This window comes from Danio rerio, chromosome 14 (genome assembly GCF_052040795.2).
Source record: "Danio rerio strain M-AB ecotype USA chromosome 14, GRCz13ab, whole genome shotgun sequence".
NCBI classification, from domain to species: Eukaryota; Metazoa; Chordata; class Actinopteri; order Cypriniformes; family Danionidae; genus Danio; species Danio rerio.
Window position 1 is genome coordinate 34,117,235 of NC_141034.1, and position 20,559 is coordinate 34,137,793.

Here is a 20,559-nt window from a genome sequence, read left to right on the forward strand (position 1 = left end):
ATACCTACAATAACAAAATATTGCTCACAATATGCACTTTCTGCCATCTCAGTTTTCTTGAAGTCGTGCAGTGTCTTTACCTCGATTACTATCCACATCCATTAATACTTAATTAGCAAGATGCTGGTTTGTTTTATCCAGCAGTGAAGCGTAACGTAGATTGTGTATCATCTGGCCATGCCGAGCTGGGAAGTTCTGATGTTCTGTTCAGTTTGTATTTCATACAGAGGGCTCACTCTTATCAGAAATAATCACAGAATATGGCAGAGCTGTTGTTTAAAGTAAAACACTCTCTGGAATAAATAATTGACTGAAAACAGTTTGCGAGCAATGTTGTATGTAATTAGTTACAAAGTAACTAATTACACCCAACACTAATTACTGTAATTAAATTATTTACACATTGAAAAGTGTAAGGGATTACTTTTCATTGTAAGTAATTCAGTTATGGTTACTTGTAAAGTACTCGCCTTAAATACTGTAAATAAATTCAACAATTCTGTATAAAACTATTCAGAGAAGCAGTGTAATTGTATTTTTATATTTAGAAGATTTCTGATTTTCAACTATAGAAGATTATATTTGTTAGGATAATTAAACATGCTACTGCCAAGAAACAATGAAGTGAATAAAAAATTTTAATGGCAATATATGCTATGCGTGAAATATGTTGTTATTGGTTTGAAACGTTTCCTGTTTTGATGCATATGAAGTTTACCTTTTCTTATTACTTTTCCCTGTTTAATTTTTAATTTAAACAATTCAACTTTTAATTTAAATTGCCAATGAACTGACATTTAAAGGGGTTTGAAGTAGTATTGAGTCAAGTAATTGAGTAATTAAATTACTTTACAAACAAAGCAGTTAGGAAAATAATTTAAACCTATTTTACCACTTTGACTAGATGTAAGATAAGCCTTCGTTGTCTCCAAAAATGTGTCGGTTAAAGTTTTAGCTCAAACTGCCCATCATATAAATTTATCATACTCTTCAGAATCTGCCCATTTTGTTGTCTTTAGGTGTTTTAGTAGCATGTGGCTCTAAATCCAAATGAGCTGCTTCTCCCCGCCCACTAGTCACATGTGCATGTCTGCTTCATGGCAACTGCCTATCAATTCGGTGAGCAGGGAAAACCACAATCCTATTTCACGTTGCGCTGGGCCTCAAAATCACTGGGATTTGGGTCGTACTGTATTTTAACATCAGGAAATTTAAAAAAAAGAGAGACTTGGGTTTATATCACTCCAGCATGACAGTGGGCACACTATATTGTACTTACAAACAGTTCTGTCCAAACAGCTTACAAATGATTTTCGTCATATAGGTGCCCCTCAAATAAAATTTGTATTATGCAGTTTAATTACTTATAAGTTACTAATTTTTTTTATGGTTTTCTTTACATTAGTGCTGTTTTGGGCGTACTGTTTAAACGGATTAAATTTATTGATGTAAAAACTTTCCAAAGTTTACTGACATTAAAGCAACATTATGCTTATACTTTATGGGGAAAAAATGCTTAAATTGTGTTTCTGACACAATGTTTCGTTTTTGTTTTTTGTTGTAATGATGATTACCAATGCACAAATGTCTGTTAAAGGGTTAAGGAGATTAAATAAAAAAAATAAAAAAAATCAATCTAGGGTTATAAGCCACACAGGTTTTTTGAAAATTCAATCATGACCACAAAAATGCACTTTAAACAGCATTTGACTGCAGTTTCTTGTTAAAATGAATGCTAAGGGGCAGCATAGCCCTACAACTTTTATTCATTTTTTTAACAAATTATATTTACTCAGACATATTATCAATGAACAAATAATTATTTCCATGCATTTCTTTGCACAACACCAAACAAAGACCACAGAACACTTTAATAATGACAACTTTTCTGGTGTCGTCAGTTTGCTCAGTATCTTACTTTATACATTGCTTTACTTATGATGTAGAGCAATTGAGTTTAGTCCTGTATTTTACCATTTCTCACAAAACCATGATCACAGTGTACTTTAATCTTATGTTTGCACTATTCGTTGAGTTTAGGGAAACTAACATTTTGGTCTAGGTCATCTGACAAGCCCTGTACAACAAAACATACCCTGAGTAACATATTTCCAGTTTGCAAAAATTGAGACAGTGCCCTCTAGTGGAATTGTCATCTCAAAAATGTGGCAGCAGCAGCAACATATTTCAGGTTCTTAAAAACGTAGGCCGAGGCACATACTTTTAATGAGCCCTGGGTTGACTACATGAGTTTGCACCTTTGTTGATACTCACCTTCTATCTTATAATAACCCAGATGTGACACAGTAAAATATGTTGTTGATGCAATTTGGTGTGCTTCTGTAATTTTTTGTTCTTTAATGAGTTAAATGGCGCTAGATTGTTTCAACTGATTGTATTGTTGAAAGATTGCTTAAAAATAGGAAGAAATTTTGATGAATGAATGAAGGCAGAGAAGAAAATGAGACACATTGACACCCTAAAGACATTCCATGTGACCAGAAGTGAGGTAAAGTCATTTTGAGGAGGCAAGGTTATGATATTTGATAAAAGGGCAAATTAATTTGTACGAAATGATGAACGGCACAGACACATCATTTATAACATGCACTATTATTTAAATATAAAAATAAGAAGATAATTTCATGGCGACTTTAATAATCTTATACACTAACAAGTTAAAACTGACAGCCTTGTTAGCAAGTGATGCCAGGACAATTTAAACCAATGTTGATGATAATTGTTTGGCATTTTATATAATTCATCACAGTGTTTTCTTTATCACTGAACTTTTTAAGGTCGGTCTTATCTAACAACAACTACGAAAAAATGTTTGTGGGCTCTTTATCTTGATTAATGGGTTCACTCTATTGATTGGTTTCTGGGCTTAGCTTGACTGCACTTATCTATTGTTTTGAAGTATGCACTGAAGCCTATCATACATTATACATCTGATATACCACATAAAATCAACCCTAAGGGATGAGGCCTCTCACCTGATTAAAAATATGCAATATGTTATGAAGACACTGCACTGAACGTGTCCGCAGGCGATGCATTTATCAGTCTGGTCTGGCCATAGTAAGACTTTGCGTCCTTCCTCATTTCTCTCTTTCTTTCTGCCTGCAGGCTGTATGTCGCAGGTCGAAGTTTGGCTTTGGGCCTTTGGTGTGAGCCGTCGGTCCGGAGCTCCAGCTCTCCGCCATCTGAGCATTTACTCTCTTTTACTGAGGAAGAGGAGGTGTATGAAGCAGAGGGCAGCATTGAGGAGTTTCTGGCTTATGATCGAAAAGAAATGTACATCATTTGTTGCCTTTTTCTTCATCTCTTTTCTATATATATGCAAAAGGTTTGCTTGTATACTAGATTTTTTTAGACACTGTTACAAGTATGTTTAAATTTGTCCAGTGTTAAGTTCACAATGGAACCTGCTTTTAGAAGCATTGCATTTGGTAAAAAGTAAAATAACAAGAAAATTATAAAATATAATTGATATGGAGGTTTTTTTTATTAGATTTTCTTTTAATTAGGAGGTGTTTGAACTGTGCTGAAAGAAAAAAGAAAAGTTAAAAATAAAATTAAGAACAAAGAAGCATTCAAAACTTTTAAAAAGTTTACTTTGATTAAAAGAATTTATTCGATTTAGCGAAGACATGTTAAACTGAAAAAGTATCTGACAAATGTTTATAACTAGAAATAATAATATTTTTAAATACTTTTACCACAGTTATTCAGTTTAATATAAATTAATTTCTTGTTCTTTACCTTTACAACATACACTTACTGGGACTTTTATTAAGTACACCTGTCCAACTGCTCGTTAATGCAAATATCTTATCAGCCAATCACATGACATCAACTCAATGCAAGCCGATCTGCTGCAGTTCAAACTGAGCATCAGAATTGGGAAGAAAGGTGATTTAAGTGACTTTAAACATGGCATGGTTGTTGGTGTCAGACTAGCTGATCTGAGTATTTCAGAAATTGCTGATCTACTGGGATTTTTTCACACAACCGACTCTAGAATGATCCGAAAAAGATAATTTTTCCAGTTTTTTTTTTTTATTCAGCCAGTTATATTTCCAAGGTCAGAAGAGAAGAGTAAAGGCGGACGCACAAGCCTTCACAGCAACATAGACACGTTCAAATGGGATTAAAAGTGTCACAATGTATTTATAAGGGATATTTCTCCCACAAATGTAATTTCAGTCTTCATGCAATGATGCATTTGCGGCTGCGAAATCACATGAGGTGAACGTGAGCTGTTTGACTACCGAGAACGTGTGCGTGCACATCATTCACGACTACTTTAGTGAACAGAACCTGTATAGGCTGTGAATAACAAGTAATCAAGTTGAAAATAACATTCAGTTTGTTGCACGGAGCATTCGTTTGCGAGCCATGCTGAAAGAATGATTTGCATGTGTGTTTTTTTTCTCAGAATGACGGCAGCCATGAGCCGCACTAGGAAGTGAAAGAGAATCTGGTGTTACACAAAATTCTGTGATGATCGTATTCTGTGACCCTAGTGGGCACTGTTCTGTACTGTTTGGCTGGAACTCGCTTCCACAGGCACCGGCGCGCACATCATTTAAATGATCATAATGCATTTTGCAGTTACGACAAATGCATTACGACAAGCATTTGATATGTTTTTTTTTTTCATAGCTAACACAAAGTGTTGTGCATGAAAATAAATGTTTACTGTGTCAGTAAATCTAGCCTATATAATGTTGAATATAATGCAAGAAGGAATCACAAAATCTTATTTTACTAGTGAAAACTAATAGTCTAATAATGCTGTCAATGACAGATGACAAGCATGTCGCAAATATCTAATAATTCAACATCAGAATTTTGAATAGTTGTGACATAATCTGATGTCATAATTTAACTGTAAATTAACAAACAGGATGTATTGAAAGTCTGTTCAAGTCCACCATAATGACTATACAAAACTTTTAACATTTTAACCAACAGTAGACCTACACATAGGCCTATTATTATTATTATTATTATTATTATCATTTTACCATATGCTTGAGGATTAACAATAATAATAGCCTACCAATATTAACCTTTATTTTACATCTACAGAATCGTGAGAAAATCGTGATCTTGATTTTAAGCCAAAAAAAATGTCATTCACATTTTAGCCAGAATCGTGCAGCTCTAGCAGAAGAGCATCCCTGATGGGCTACAACAGCAGAAGACCACACAGGTGCCACTCTTTTCAGCTAAGAACAGGAAACTAAGGCTACAAATCGCACAAGCTCACCAAAATTGGACAATAGAAAATTGGAAAAACGTTGCCTGGTCTGATAGATCTCAATTTATGCTGCGATATTGGGATGGTAGGGTAAGAATTTTGCGTCAACAACTTGAAAGCATAGACCCATCCTGACTTGTATCAACGGTTCAGGCTGGTGGTGGTTGTGGTGAAATGGTGGGGGATATTTTCTTGGCACAATTTGGGCCCATTAGTACCATCTGAGCATCATGTCACTGCCACAGCCTGAGTATTGTTGCTGACTATGTCCATCCCTGTATGACCACAGTGTACACATCTTCTGGGTACTTCCAGCAGGATAACGCACCTTGTCATAAAGCGCAAATCATCTCAGACTGGTTTCTTGACAATGAGTTCACTGTACTCAAATGGCCTCCACAATCACCAGATCTCAGTCTATTAGAGCACCTTTGGGATGTGGTGGAACAGAAGATACACATCATCGATGTGCAGCCGACAAATCTGCAGCAACTGTGTGATACTATCATGTCAATATGGACCAAAATTTCTAAGGAATATTTCCAGTACCTTGTTGAATGCCATAAAGAATTGAGGCAAAAGAGGGTCCAACCTGGTACTAGTGAGGTGTACCTAATAAAGTGACCGGATCTCTAATATGGCACATTTAAAATCTTATAATGTTTATATTAAGGAGGGTCTGAAATAATTGCACATAAAATAATTGCATGTAAAAATATCAAACTATGAATTTTGGCCAATATATTATAAAATATATCCTTAAAAACACTTCATGAGATTTAAAACAAATATGACAACTTGCACACACAAAAAATTTATTAAATATGACCATGAACTGTTAATAGTGTGCAGTTGTTTTATGGCATCAGAATGGAAAACTAAGTGCTAATTCTTACGTAATTCTATCGATTGTAGGGAAGAAGAGGAGGGGGATCAGAGGAAGTCCTCATCCGTGGCCCTGAGAAGTGGAGTTCCTCCAGTGTCTCCTCATGCCTGCATTCGTGACGCAGTGGCAGACGAGCTGTTTGATGACGTGTGGAGGGTAGTGCTGGGTCTGCTGGAAGAGCTCGTACACAAGTACTGGGAAAAACAACTGCCCGGTATGTGTCCCTGTTATTTAGACCAGCACAATTAGCTGACAGTATATGTGTGTGATTGATAGATAATAGGTTATTCAAGAACACAAAGTGCTATGTGGATTTCAGTCGAGACATGTATACTTCCATTTAAAAGTCTAGAGTATATATATATATATATATATATATATATATATATATATATATATATATATATATATATATATATATATATATATATATGTTTGTCTCTTGGTATTAAAGTAAAACACCATTAAAATATGTTTTATTAAACATATTTACATACATTTATTTACTGGCATCGGTACTGCTTGGTAACTACTCAGAAATATATTTTATTACTTTTTAAGGGGTCTAACCAATTAAAATTTGCATAATACCACTGTTGTTGTTTTTTATTGACATTTTCATTTATTATTTTTGATTTTTAAAGTCTCAAATACCATACCAGGCACCTAATTATAATTCTAATTTATTTGGCCCAAATAAAGCAGACAAAGATGATATGTGGCAACACAATAGTTTTTAAGTATAATGGAAGCCTTTTAATAAGAATGTTTGACATTTTGCTTAAATAGCACTGGAATGAATTATTGGACATTTTATTCATTTCAATACACATGAGGTTTTGTCCTGCAGGCTCAAGAAAAAGTATTTTTTGTTCCTAAAATTGATGAATGCATTAACACAGCCATAATGATTACAAAAGCTAAAAAGCCTTCATTTAATTATTTAAAGTATATGTTTGGAGACTGGATCTAATCTAATATAATAAATATAATATGCCATCATAATTTAACCCAAGCTAGAATATTTGTGCTTTTTCAACCTTTTATTATTGGCATTTAAGTACTGTGGATTTGTGCATTTTTTTCTCAATCAAGATTTGGCAACACTAATGGGTAAAAGCATTTTTCCATTTGTACCACTTTTCTAGTGATAAATGCATGTTTTTATTTTTTTGTATTGTCCATACATGTGCATCAAACTTTTGAAAATGTTGTTGTCACTATACATTTTTAGGAGTTAATTTGGTTGTAGAATGCTATTATTATTCCCATAAATTGCCCAAAATGTGTGTACATTATGTACAGTTCAGGTCAGAATTATTAGACCTCCTTTTAAATTTGAATTCTTTTCTATTTTTTCCCCAATTTCTGTTTAACGGAGAGATAATTTTTTCATCACATTTGTAAACATAATAGTTTTAATAACTCATTTCTAATAACTGATTTATTTTATCTTTTCCATGATAACAGTACATAATATTTTAAGGTGCAAGCATTCAGCTTAAAGTGATATTTTAAGGTTTAACTGGGTTAATAGGTTAACTAGGCCAGTTATGGTTACTAGGCAACAGTAAATTGTTCTGTAGCCAATCAGAAAGTTAATCAAAAATATATATATTGCTTTCCCTATAATATTGACCTTAAAATGTTTTTAAAAAATTAAAAACTGCTTTTACAAGCTAGAGCCAGATCTACAGGGGGCACTGTTTGGGGTTACTTCGGAGGAAAAACAGTTGACTTCTTCAAAGTGTAAAATCATTGCTTTTTCGACTTTATTGGGACGTAGGGCTTTTTTGCTAAAATGGAAGAATTCTCATCCTTCCACTCATGTGCAGTGGATTAGAGAAACTATTTCTTGTCTTTATTTGGAAAAAATCTAGTTTTCATTAAGAGGGTAGGTGGGGAAATTTTTTAAGGTGTGGCAACCTTTTATGGATTATATGGAAAATAATTAGATTTTGCTGTACATATGGTATGTATGATTAAGTGTTTGGATTGGACTTTTTTTAAACATTATATATATATATATATATATATATATATATATATATATATATATATATATATATATAGGTTCAAATACAAAATCAAAGAAACAATAATAATAATAATAATAATAACAATAAAAAATAACACACACACAAACACACACACATATATATATATATATATATATATATATATATATATATATATATATATATATATATATATATATATATATACATGTGTGTGTGTGTGTGTGTGTGTGTGTGTGTGTGTGTGTGTGTTATGTTTTTATTGTTATTATTATTATTATTATTGTTTCTTTGATTTTGTATTTGAACCTACATGTACAATTGTATATTTGTTAATTTTAGGCTAATGTGCGTGCTATCCCGCTGTTGAAAACTTGGATAAGGGGTTTGCATTGCTGTTCTTTTTCATTTGAAAAACTGAAAAACACTACAAATATCTAAACCAAATACTGCTTTTATTCTCACTAAATTAAAACAAATAAGACTTGGTTGGGATAATTTACAGTTTAGACCCAAAGAGTGAGTAGTCTGTCAGATGAAGAAGAGCCGGAGTCAGTTTACTGAAGATAGTTTGCAGTTTCATCAGCAGAAGCCAGCTTCAAAACTCGCAATGAGTTCCTAGGCCGCTCTGCTTACAATCATAAATCAGCATCAATTATACGCTCACATAATGTCATTAACTGTGTCATACATAGGTATTTTAACATGATTGGTTTTATCCTTATTAAAGTCTGTCTTGAATAAAAAGGAAAATCACTTTAAACATAATAGAAATAACATAATAATAATAATAATAATATCAAAATCACTTTAGACAGTATTAACACATAACAATACAAATAGGAAAACAGTTGTTTTCAATCATCAAGACCTTCAGTTCCACTCGAGGTCTCCATGATCTCTGATCTGGTTTGGTGGCTCCTGAAAATAGAGTTACAAAGATACATATGCATTGAGCATTCTTATATTAAGCAATGTGTTAACTTTAATTATTAGTCAAAATCATTTCAAGATTAAATACTGGTTCAAATAATCATATTAATGAAGCCATTAGAAAAAGCATAATCAGAAGAGGATAAACGTTGATACTTGTTGAGACGGATTGGAAGACAGAAATCCAAATCCATAAATTTTCTCTAGAAGAATAAATATAGTAAATACTGTGAAAAAATCTTTGCCCTGTTAAACATCATTTGGGAAATAATTGAAAAATAAAATCACTAGAGGGCTAATAATTTTGACTTCAACTGTATGTATTTGTCTACAGAACAGGAATATGAACAATAAGGTGTACTGACAACCAAATCTAATCAACCATAACTAATAAAGATAAAAGATAAAAACACAAACTAAAGCTTGAATGAACTGTATTTGACCCTTTGTCAGTTTGTAGTGCTGTGTGGTATTTTGGAGTAATACAATAAAATTCACTTGCTAATTTGCCAGCGGTTAAGTGCAGTGCTGATTTCCCTCAATCCCTGATGTTCTTTTGGCATCAGATGGAGCAACACAGAGGAGAGAGTTAGAAAGCTCCAGTCAAGCACCTTCATCTCAGCTGCCTGTTAAAGCACATCAGCTACTGTTGTCCAGAGGATCCAGCAGCAGAACCACATTCCTGTCAACATGCAGCAATAATGTACAGGTAACAACCAGAGTTAGGTGCAAAGATAAGATCCTATCTGCTGCTTTATTGCCATGTAATGAATTTCCCGTTTCTTCTTTCAGGACTCAAGTGCCTACAAGATTAATTTAAATGGTGTTATGACAATCCAAGCAAAGCCACTGCAGCAGAGACATCAGGGATTTGGTGAAAGAGCCCTGTAAGCCTTTTGGTGTGATCTAACTCTATAAAAACAAAGCAAAAAAAAAAAAAAAGAAGCTATTTATTTTCTTTAAAGACTGTTTAATAATGAATGGATTTAAGAAGTGTTTTCAAGGGGTAGTTCACCCAAACTGAAATCCTGTCTTTATTTACTAACCCTCCGCTTGTTCCAAACCTGTTTGAGTTTTTATTTCCTTTCCTTCCTTTGAAAACTGGTAGTCAACAGCCCCTTTCACACAGTGATGCCATAATATATCCAGAAAATTTACGGAACAACTTTACTGGTAAATTCAATAAAGCACTGTTCACACAGGCAACAACGTTCTGGAATTTTTCAGAAAAAGACCATTCACACGTACATTATAAAATAATAGCAAGTTCTGACATCATTAACTAGAAAAGAGCTCTAAACGACTGTGCTTGTATTTGTAAACAAAGAAGGGGTCTGGCTTTTGTTGATGGTTTCACTTTTATTTAAATCTTTAGCATTTATGCATCTGCTTTGTCCTAGAGACATCCAAATGAAGAAGTGTAAACCACAGCTAAATGGTTACACATTTGACAACATTATAAATTCTGTGGATGGATAAGTATTGTGAGCAAATTGTGAGTTTATCATAGAAATTTTACCAATAATTTTTTTGGAACACACTTTGGAATTTAAAAGAAACACATAAACGGTATCTGACTAACAACTAGCAGCTAAATGTGCCTGGAAAAACATTTAAAGGCTTTTATTTTCACGGCTGTGAATGCGTCTGAATGTTCTGATTGGCTGGAGTAGATGTTACACAGCAGCACATTCTAAACGTGAACGTGCTCTTTCCGGCATTCGCGTTCACACAGAGAAGCATTCCGGCAAACTACTGGTAATGTTACAATTTCTCTTTTTGGAAAATTGCCAGAACAAATTTACCTGTATTTTCAAAACGGGGCTGTTCACGCATGATCCCTTTCTGGAAAATTGCCAGTAATTTTGAATGAAAGGTACTTGACTTCCAATATTCTTCAAAATGTTGTCATTTGTGTTAAAAAAAGACACCTATAATGGTTTGAAACTACTTTAATAAATTAAATTGGAAGATGTGATTATTTTGGGCGTAACATTTTTTTTTTTTTTGACTTTTTACTCCCTTTACAGCAGAGGTGCTCAAATTCAGTCCTGGAAGTCCGGTGTCCTGCAGATTTATGAAGCTTAGAAGTTGGAGCTAAAATCTGTACACCAGATCTACAGGACAGAGTTTGAGAACTCCTGCTTTACACTGTATGTACGGTTAAAATGACCTTTTGGTAATTAAATGTATAATGGGTTTTGCATGACCACCATGACAATAATGATATATATATATAATATATATATATATATATATATATATATATATATATATATATATATATATGTATATGTATATGTATGTATGTATGTATGTATGTATGTATGTATATATATATATATATATATATATATATATATATATATATATATATATATATATATATATATATATATATATATATATTTATATATATACAGACATACATACATAAATATATATATATATATATATAAATAACATGATCTCTCTTGGTTTTCCAAAGGTATGAACCAGAAGATGGGGCAAGTGTGTTGATGTGTATGAAGACCCAGGCTCTCAGAGCGTCTGGTTTACTTATGCAGAAACCCGCAGTCCAGCGCAAACTCCCCAGACTCAGCGGCAGGGTTCGCATGTATCATAACATCACTGGAAACGGGAGTCAACTCCTACGAGGAACTAGACTGTGAGTTGCAGTTCAGCATGCATTATAAACATTTTCCCAATTTTGTAATACGAATAAATCTGCAATAATCAAAAAAGAAACATTTAAGATTAAAAGTTTTGGGATTTAATGTCTGGAAGCAAAGATAAAGAAAAAATAAAGCAACCATAAATATTATTTATTTATTTATTTTTTCCGATAAAAGGTGTTTTTATATTGATAATAATAATAATAATAATAATAATAATAATCATAATAATAGTAGAAAACAAAAATACAGTATAACTAATTTGACTGAAATTATGTATACTGCATACTTTTTGTAATTATTCGAGTGTATAAATAAAAATTATTATTAATATTATTATTATTTTTATAATTATTATTAAATGCTTAGCAAATATTTTATATATTGGTATTATTATGGGATTTATTTAATAATTTGCTTTATGGTTTAATGTTTGAGACACGACCATTAAAATTTGTGGTTTAGTGTTTTGTTTAATTTCAATTAGAATTAGAAAAACTAACTAAAGCCTACATGCAATGAATGAATTGCAATTAATTAAAATTATTTCTCCAATTTGTGCTTCAGGTTTTTAAAGTTTTATATTTAGGCCCTGCTTAAATAAATTTCTTCTGTGTAATTCACTTTAAACAGAGAGCTTTAAAATAACAAAAAGCACCCTAGATGTAACATAAAAGTTGTCCACATGAATTATGAAGCCTTTGATATCTTTGTGAAAAGATTTTTTTATTCTTCTTTAGTCATTATTCTCTGATAAAATGAGTAAATCGTTCCGTAGGTGTTCAACTGTTCCTCAATAGGTTTTTACAGTTCACCAAACTAGTTTCACTGATTAAATTTAGTTTAGATGTTCAATTCACTGACTCTGTGATTAACTGCAAGAGTTAACAGATCTCTGAATACTATTATTGGTTGGTTTTTCATAAAATCTGTCATATGGTTTCAGAATGACTGGAAGGTTGTGCAAAATGATACCTTTATGCATTTGTAGCTTCTTGAAATACATAGAGTCAGTTTAATATAATTAAATGAACTGAAATATTTCTGTTGAAATATGCCTTTGTGAGCAATTTGATACTTCACAAGTTTAAGATAAGGAATGTGAGGTTAATGTACAGGAGCTCTTTTAGCCGTGATGCAATTCATTTAGAATATATGGCTGCAGATTATTGAATGCAAGGTCTTCCGGGGTCCCCTTAACTGAATAAGGTCTTCTTCTGAAATACAGACTTCATTTAATGCTAAATTGGTCCCTCAAGTTGCATTGCAACTTTTTAATCGTAACACTTTTAACCTTGTCATCACTTGGAAAAATCAAAGAAGAAGCCAGGAGCTCCTGCATCTGAATCAGTTTGCAGGAGGAAACATGCAAACTGCTAATTAGAGTATGTGTGTGTTCTTGGGTTTGTTTCTTGCAGGTCCACTGTGAATGAAAGCCTGCCCCCTCCACCAGTAAGTGCTGTTCAGAGCCACAGGCTTCCTCAGATACACTCCGAGTCTCAAGAGCAAGAATACTACGCACCTATTTCTAGACTTGTGCAGGTAATAAGCCACATTGGTGTCATTGTGGACTGCAGACTATTGATTTGCTTTATGTGAAGTTATTTATGCTTCTCCTTCTATATTTATGTAATCTCTGATTTATTATATTGCTTAATTCAGCCTAGTTTGGTTACAGTTCTAGCAATGTATTTGGATATTTCACAAATATACACTAACATTTTTCAGTAAAAAGTTATATTTTTTTAAAGCAGATATTTATACTTTTATTTTGCAAGGATACATTAAACCAATTAAAAATGTGAACTGTAAACTCAGAGAGTGAATACATTAAAGTAGCTGTATGTAAGTTGTTGACTCTTCTAAAGCATAAGAATGCTATAAAGTGTTTTGCATAATATGCCAATCATATTTCAGCACCTCGGGTCGCCTTGTTGGAAAATCACATATTTCATTTATTCATTCAGATAGGCTATCAAAGTATGCGTCCACGACCAAAATGCAACCTCCGGTGGACAATAGCAGACTCCAAAATGAGATGCTGATTATTGGATATTATTAGCAAATAATATATATACTACGAGTTTAAACATTAGGTGAGGTTACATTGCAACCTTTTGGCTTGATAGTCAGATTCGCTCCTGTTGGTCCTCAATCTGGCAACCTGTGCATGGGTTTGTTTTAATCCAGGAATACAATACCTAATTCCACCACAGGGTGTCAAACTTACATACTGCACCTTTATTAATAATAATATACTATAATGATATATAATATATTATTATATATACTGTCAAAGTTAATATGTAGTTATTATTTGCTTACCCCTATTTTGTTCTCCTTCAGAAGATTATTAAAATCTGAAATATTTCTGCATCTCCATTGAAAGTCTTTTCACATCAGAATGCTAACATTTTAAAACATTTTTAAAGATACTATATACCCCACCACAAAATCAAGTGGTTTAGGCCTTGTCTTTTGAAGAGAGATGATTGCTTCAAATGATAAACAGATTTAATTCAACCAAAACCTCAATGGTTCTTATAGAGTATATTGTATATTTTGTTATTAGATATATTATATCATCCATTATATCTATTAAATTTAACTGTTCATCATTTAAAACGATTGTGTATTTATTTTTTTATATTTGTGTCATGTATAAAGATGTCTATATATACAGTATGATGATCGCACAACTGATGGCATTGATAATTACGAGAAATGTTTCTTGAGTACTAAATTGGCATGTTGAAATGATTTCTACTTATTTTTTTGGTTCTCTAAATCTTACATGAACTCTTTAGAAAGGTTTACTTTGATTCTGGACACCATCAACAAGCTGTTACAGCATCCCACAAAAGGAAAAGCTAGCTGCGCAGACTTTGATCTCTGTAAACACAGATACCAGCAGCTTTTTAAATGGGTGAAAGGAGCAAAGTGACTTCATAGTCTTGTTGACATGGCACTGAAAACAGCAAACATGTTTGCCCTTTGCACTTTTATAGAATCTACGTTAGACTTACACATTTTAATTGTGAAGAAAATGGCAAACAGTTCTGCATAAATAAAGATGACTTGGTTTGATTTTCATAGTCACAGCTGTGATGTTCTCTCTGTATTTCTTAGCTCAGGGGGAGGATCCAAAGAGGCGGAGCTACTAGTGCCAACCATGCAGTAAACAACCTGCCACCACTGAGAGAGCCCACCCTGATGCTGGAGTCTCTCTCTCGACCCAACACTACTCACACTTCCAGAGTAATGATATTATATATATGGTCACAATAAGATTTACTTTAGAACATTATTCAATCAGAAATTGCTGTTACATTTCACTAACAATTACAAATAAATAGTAGTAGTAGTATTAACAACTTTATTTTATATTTTCCAGCTGTCTTTTTTTTTCTTCACTCGATATTATGAGCACTGCTCCGTTTAAGCCCTCACCATAGTAGTCATACTAATAGTGAATAGGTCATGAGTTATTGATCCGGAAAATATGAATCTGTGAATCTGTTACTAACTTTACTGAACTTCATATTTTCATCTTTTTCAAGCTACGAATATTTAAAATTACAAATCAACACAACAAAACAAAGATGTGATCACAAACTGAGCACTTACGATCAATATACTTTACCCGCAGCTCTTTCACAGTAATTTATAAAGAGCACACAAACATACTGACAGTAATAGGTAACTTACTGTACATTGTTATGGGTCAATGATGCTAATATTCGGCACAAATCCATCAATTTCGCCTTTCTGGCTGTTCTTTCTATGAATGAATTATGTAGAAATACTGTCCATGTTTCATCATCGGTTAGTAACACTATATTTCATTGCACAACAATAGTCTTATCAGGCTTTTTGGCTAAAAATAGAGAAATCAGTTTAATTTGTTATTATTAGATTATTTTAAAATTTTCCTTATCCTGCTGTGCATGAACTAAGCTGTTAGGTCAACGTATGAGGTGGCTAGCCTAACCTAGCTTCAATTTTGATTGAAATATTCTATAATCGGTTGCCTATTATGTGGCGAATATACTCCTGTAATGAATACTGCAGTCCTTTTATGTCTGGCTTTCTTGGATATCTCACCTGTTCGCCAAAAATGACTAATTATATCCCTTGCAATGTCTGACACCGGCGCATACACATTGTAACAGACGTGCTAAACCGAAAGTAAATCTAGGTGTATGATTCTGGGGATGGAGTCCTAGTAACACTGACAAAATCACAAAATGTCACAAAGTCACAAAATGTGCCTAAGTATTCATGAAATACACAGCATTTGCCCATATTAGGGATTTTTTTAAAAGAACACAACCACACTGTATACCTGGATTTTCAGAAAATCTTTATCCTGGCCAGATTTTTCAGAAAATTTCAGTTTCAGTCACCCGATACTTCATTTTTGTGTGAACAAACAGCGAAAACGCATAGAAAAAAGTAGGGTTTTAAAAATACCCAAGTTCATGTGGACAAGACCTAAGTAAATAAAAACAATCGGGTGTGTTTTACATTTTAAATGTGTATAAAGTCATTGACTCTAAAAATGAAAGAGTCCACTTAGACGTTGAAAGATTTATGGTAAGAAAACCCATTCGTTTCAATGGCACACAAACAGCAGAGTGTACCTTCGACAAGCTTACACACTGTCAATGTTTAAAAGTTTTATTTTTCTGCATTGGGTTCACACATAACTTATACTGTACCATGGCTGCTTGCTTCAACACTTGATAAGCTGTGATGGGCATTTCATTTCCAACACACATTGCATACAGTAGACCAATCACAACAGACTCTGTCATCAGGCCAATCACCACAGATTAGTGTCTAGCAAAGAAAGTGTTTTAAATCCTCGAACACATCATATGGGTGTAGCGGAGGCCAGTTAGTGAAGTGCTGTGCAGCTAAACCTCACTTCACTGACCTCTAAAGGTGCTCTAGCAACAGACACTAGAGGCCATGGTCTTTGGCTTCCTTGTTTGAGAAACCGACTCCCATCCGGAAAGTCGCTGGTCTAATCCCAGCTCAGAGCCGGTTAGGGGTGTAGGATAGGTGGGGTTACATGGGCATTTTTGAGATTATTAGGTAAAAATAAATGCATTTTATAAGAAATTAAAAGTGTTTTTTTTCATGCATGTCAGCCTGTAGTTAGGGACTCAAAAAAGTTTTTTTGTACATAATTGAGGCACTTTAAATAACTATTTTACTCATTTTAGATTAACATTAGAGAGGAACTAAACATTTACCTTGTTGTAGGTTATTCCCAAATGTTGATCTGCACTCCTCATACTTTGAATAGAAGTCGTGACATGACCAGTCATTATGGTATCAGATGTTAGGCAGTCATAGCTATACTGTACTGTAGGTAACCAGCAGTTTAACATGGAACAAAAACAAAGAGTAAAACTGCATTTCTATACAGCTTTTTACCAACCTATACAAGGAAGTGATATTGATACTTTCCTGATTCAGAGACTGCCGTGGTAACACTGCTTAGAATAAGTGGTAAATACAGAGTCTGTTGTTAGTAACTCATGCTATCTTTTTGTTCACCAGTCCGACACCCCTATGAAAAGGTCTTTTACACCTATGGATTTTGCCTGTAACATGAGGACAAGTCGAGGACTTGTTAAAGGTGGGTTGCTTTTGCACTCAGTCAGTGGTGTAACTCTTATGAATTTATGCCACATTTACATATATGAATTCTGTAATTTGAGCTATTCTAATCCATTAATTTAGGGAATCAAAACACAAAAGCAGAATTAATATGAAAGCAATGAAATCAAATCAGATTCATATGAATTAGCTTAAACTAATTTGTTAAACAATTCATTTAAAATAAATATTCATTCATTTTCTTTTCGGCTTAGTCCCTTTATTAATCTGGGGTCGCCACAGCAGAATGAACTGCCAACTTATCCAGTATAAGTTTTATGCCGCTTATGCCCTTCCAGCTGCAACCCATCACTGGGAAACACTCATACATTCTCATTCACACACATACACTACGGACAATTTAGCTTACCCAATTCACGCATAGCACATGTCTTTGCGCTAGACTAAAACCGGAACACCCAGAGGAAACCCACGCGAACGAAGGGAGAACATACAAACTCCACACAGAAATGCCGACTGACCCAAACAAGGTTCGAACTAGCAACCGTCTTGATGTGAGGCGAGAGCGCTACCCACTGCATTACCACGTCACCATTTTAAAGAAATAGTTCACCAAAATGTTTTTATTTGCTCATTGTTTACCAACCTTCAAGTGGTATCAAACCTTTATGACTTTCTTTTTCCTCTCGAGCACAAACAAAATAATTTTAAAGAATGTTAGAAACGGGTAACCATTGACTTCCATACTAGGAAAAACAAATACTGTGGAGGTCAATGGTTGCAGTTTTCAAACAAATAACTTTGTTTGTGTTTAACAAAAGAAAAAATCTGAAACCGGTTTGTGACAAGTGAAGGGTGAGTAAATGATGACATGACATTTTAGTTTTGGTTGAACTACTGTATCTCTTTAATAATGTTTTTTATTTTATTTTATTAACCATTTATTGGTTTTATAGATAACAAATGGACTGGCAAAGTAAATAGAATGGTCTCATAAATGTCATTAGTGCAGTTACTGAATGAATCAACAACTATTGCTATTAAAGCCATCGTCACCCTAAGCATACATGCTGCATTTTTGCACAGTATTAACCTCAGCACAAACTCTTCAAAATCTCCTAGATAAGTAAAGAGTCAACACTATCAAGGCTTTCTCCACAAAAAAAAAATAAGATTACAGTCTTTGTCAAAATTTTTCTATCTAAATGCATATTCACACGAAGCATTCTGAGAACTATACATCCATGACCAATTAGTTGTACCTACAAAAATGATCTATGTTGTCCCAGAACAACATTATTCACACATTTAAGTGGATTATACTTCATACAAAAACACTGTCAAATATTTTTAAGAATTGTGTTTCATCTCATTAAAATCCATTTTAAACAGGCAGCAAAATTGTTTAATTACACTAATGGCTTTCCATCATTTTTACTTAAAATTAAATGAAAATGAAATCTTCTGCATCTCTCTTAGGTGAAAGCACACCTATGGGTGTGACGGGATTTAGCATGGGAATCACCAGCTCTACTGCTAGTGGCTTTTTGGAGTGTGTGACTCCTAACAGAAGGCGTCTGCCCTGTGTTGATGGGGAAGCAGGGAATGTAATCAGCTCTATAGGTCAGTTCACTACTGGCTTTTTTCATTTATCAAATTATTTAATATTATTATTTGATGCAATTTAAAAATAACACAGCTTATGAATTGGGCACAGTTTAAACCAAGTACCATTTGTTGATTTTTTTTTTTAATATACAATTTACTATTCTGTCTCTGAAGCTTGAACCAATTAACTGTTCACTTTATACTTCATAGGTTGTGTAGAATCAACATATGAATGATCCAGAGAAATATGCAGTGACAAAGAGGCCTTAATTAAAAGGAATATGTGTGGGTTTGTTGTAAGATATGGATATTATTTAGCTTTTGAGACTCTGGAGATTAATTACTTTCAATAGGGCAGAGTCGCACAATGAAAACATTTCATTAAGTCTGAGTAAACCATCAATACAATCTGCTTTCAGGTGGCCAGAATCATCGGAAACAGTTGAGCCGGTTTCCAGTGCATGTGAGGAAGAAATTTCAGCCTGTCATGCCATAGCAGAAGGTTCATTTGGAATTAAATGAAGAGGCCTGACTGGACAGACACTATGAATGCACTGATATGGTATCACTGCTATCATATGACTTTATTGTGATTCACTTTATGGTTTGTAACCATACTGTATGTCCAGGTACAAACTGATACGGAAGTGCCTTTAGTTTAACGACTTGGTGGTATTTGCAATGACTTCAACAACTAATACGACAAATTACCTCGTTAATTTGTGTGTTTTTTTTTATTTATTAAGAAAAATCTATGCCAAAATGATTGTTTTGTTAAAGCATGTCAATACATGTATCATGTAAAGTTTAATATAAATTTGTTTTTACTGCTTAAAACAATGTCTGAGGCCAATGGGTTAAAAAAAAACTATTTTGCAGAGATGGCTGATAATACTGATTGAACCAAACCAACCTGTTTGTTTAAGCAATGTTTTATTGAGACTTTCACCTCTTAGGTGGAGTTATTTGCAATAAAATTGTTATGTAATTTGGCAATGGTTCAGTAATCACCACAGCACTCAACAGAGATCTTTAAATGTTTGTAATGTTTACCATTTGCATACAGTTGAGATCAGAATTATTAGCCCTCCTTTAAATATTTTTATTCTTTTTGAAATATTTCCCAAATAATGTTTAACAGAGCAAGGGCATTATTACAGTAATTCTGATATTCATATTTTTTCTTCTGGAGAAAGTATTTTTTGTTTTCATTCGGCTAGAATACATTTTTTTAAAGTACATTTTAAGGTCACAATTATTAGCCCCTTTAAGCTATATATTTTTAATAGTTGACAGAACAAACCATTGTTTGCATGGTTGCATCATTTGAATCGGTTACAATAAATTGCCTAATTACCCCATCCTGCCTAGTTCACCTTATTAACCTAGTTAAGCCTTTAAATGTCACTTTAAGCTGTATAGAAGTGTCTTGAAAAATATCTAGTAAAATATTATGTACTGTCTTTATGACAAAGATAAAAGAAATCAGTTATTAAAAATGAGTTATTAACTATTATGTTAAGAAATGTGTTGAAACAA

At 33.3% G+C, this 20,559-nt stretch overlaps 1 protein-coding gene across 2 annotated transcripts in view; it reads left to right on the top strand.

Moving 5' to 3' along the window:
• The window catches only part of fam149a (family with sequence similarity 149 member A), a 33,058-nt gene extending 13,046 nt beyond the window's left edge, over positions 1–20,012 (top strand). For both annotated transcript variants that reach the window (XM_087281623.1, XM_087281624.1), the window contains exons 6-15: positions 3,130–3,297; positions 6,185–6,369; positions 9,673–9,815; positions 9,899–9,993; positions 11,595–11,774; positions 13,200–13,323; positions 14,911–15,039; positions 17,353–17,431; positions 18,892–19,035; positions 19,440–20,012. In XM_087281623.1, coding sequence (XP_087137749.1) covers positions 3,130–3,297; positions 6,185–6,369; positions 9,673–9,815; positions 9,899–9,993; positions 11,595–11,774; positions 13,200–13,323; positions 14,911–15,039; positions 17,353–17,431; positions 18,892–19,035; positions 19,440–19,516 — 1,324 coding nt within the window. In that variant the 3' untranslated portion in view covers positions 19,517–20,012. The remainder of the gene's footprint in view (positions 1–3,129; positions 3,298–6,184; positions 6,370–9,672; positions 9,816–9,898; positions 9,994–11,594; positions 11,775–13,199; positions 13,324–14,910; positions 15,040–17,352; positions 17,432–18,891; positions 19,036–19,439) is intronic.
• Positions 20,013–20,559: the final 547 nt, after the last annotated feature.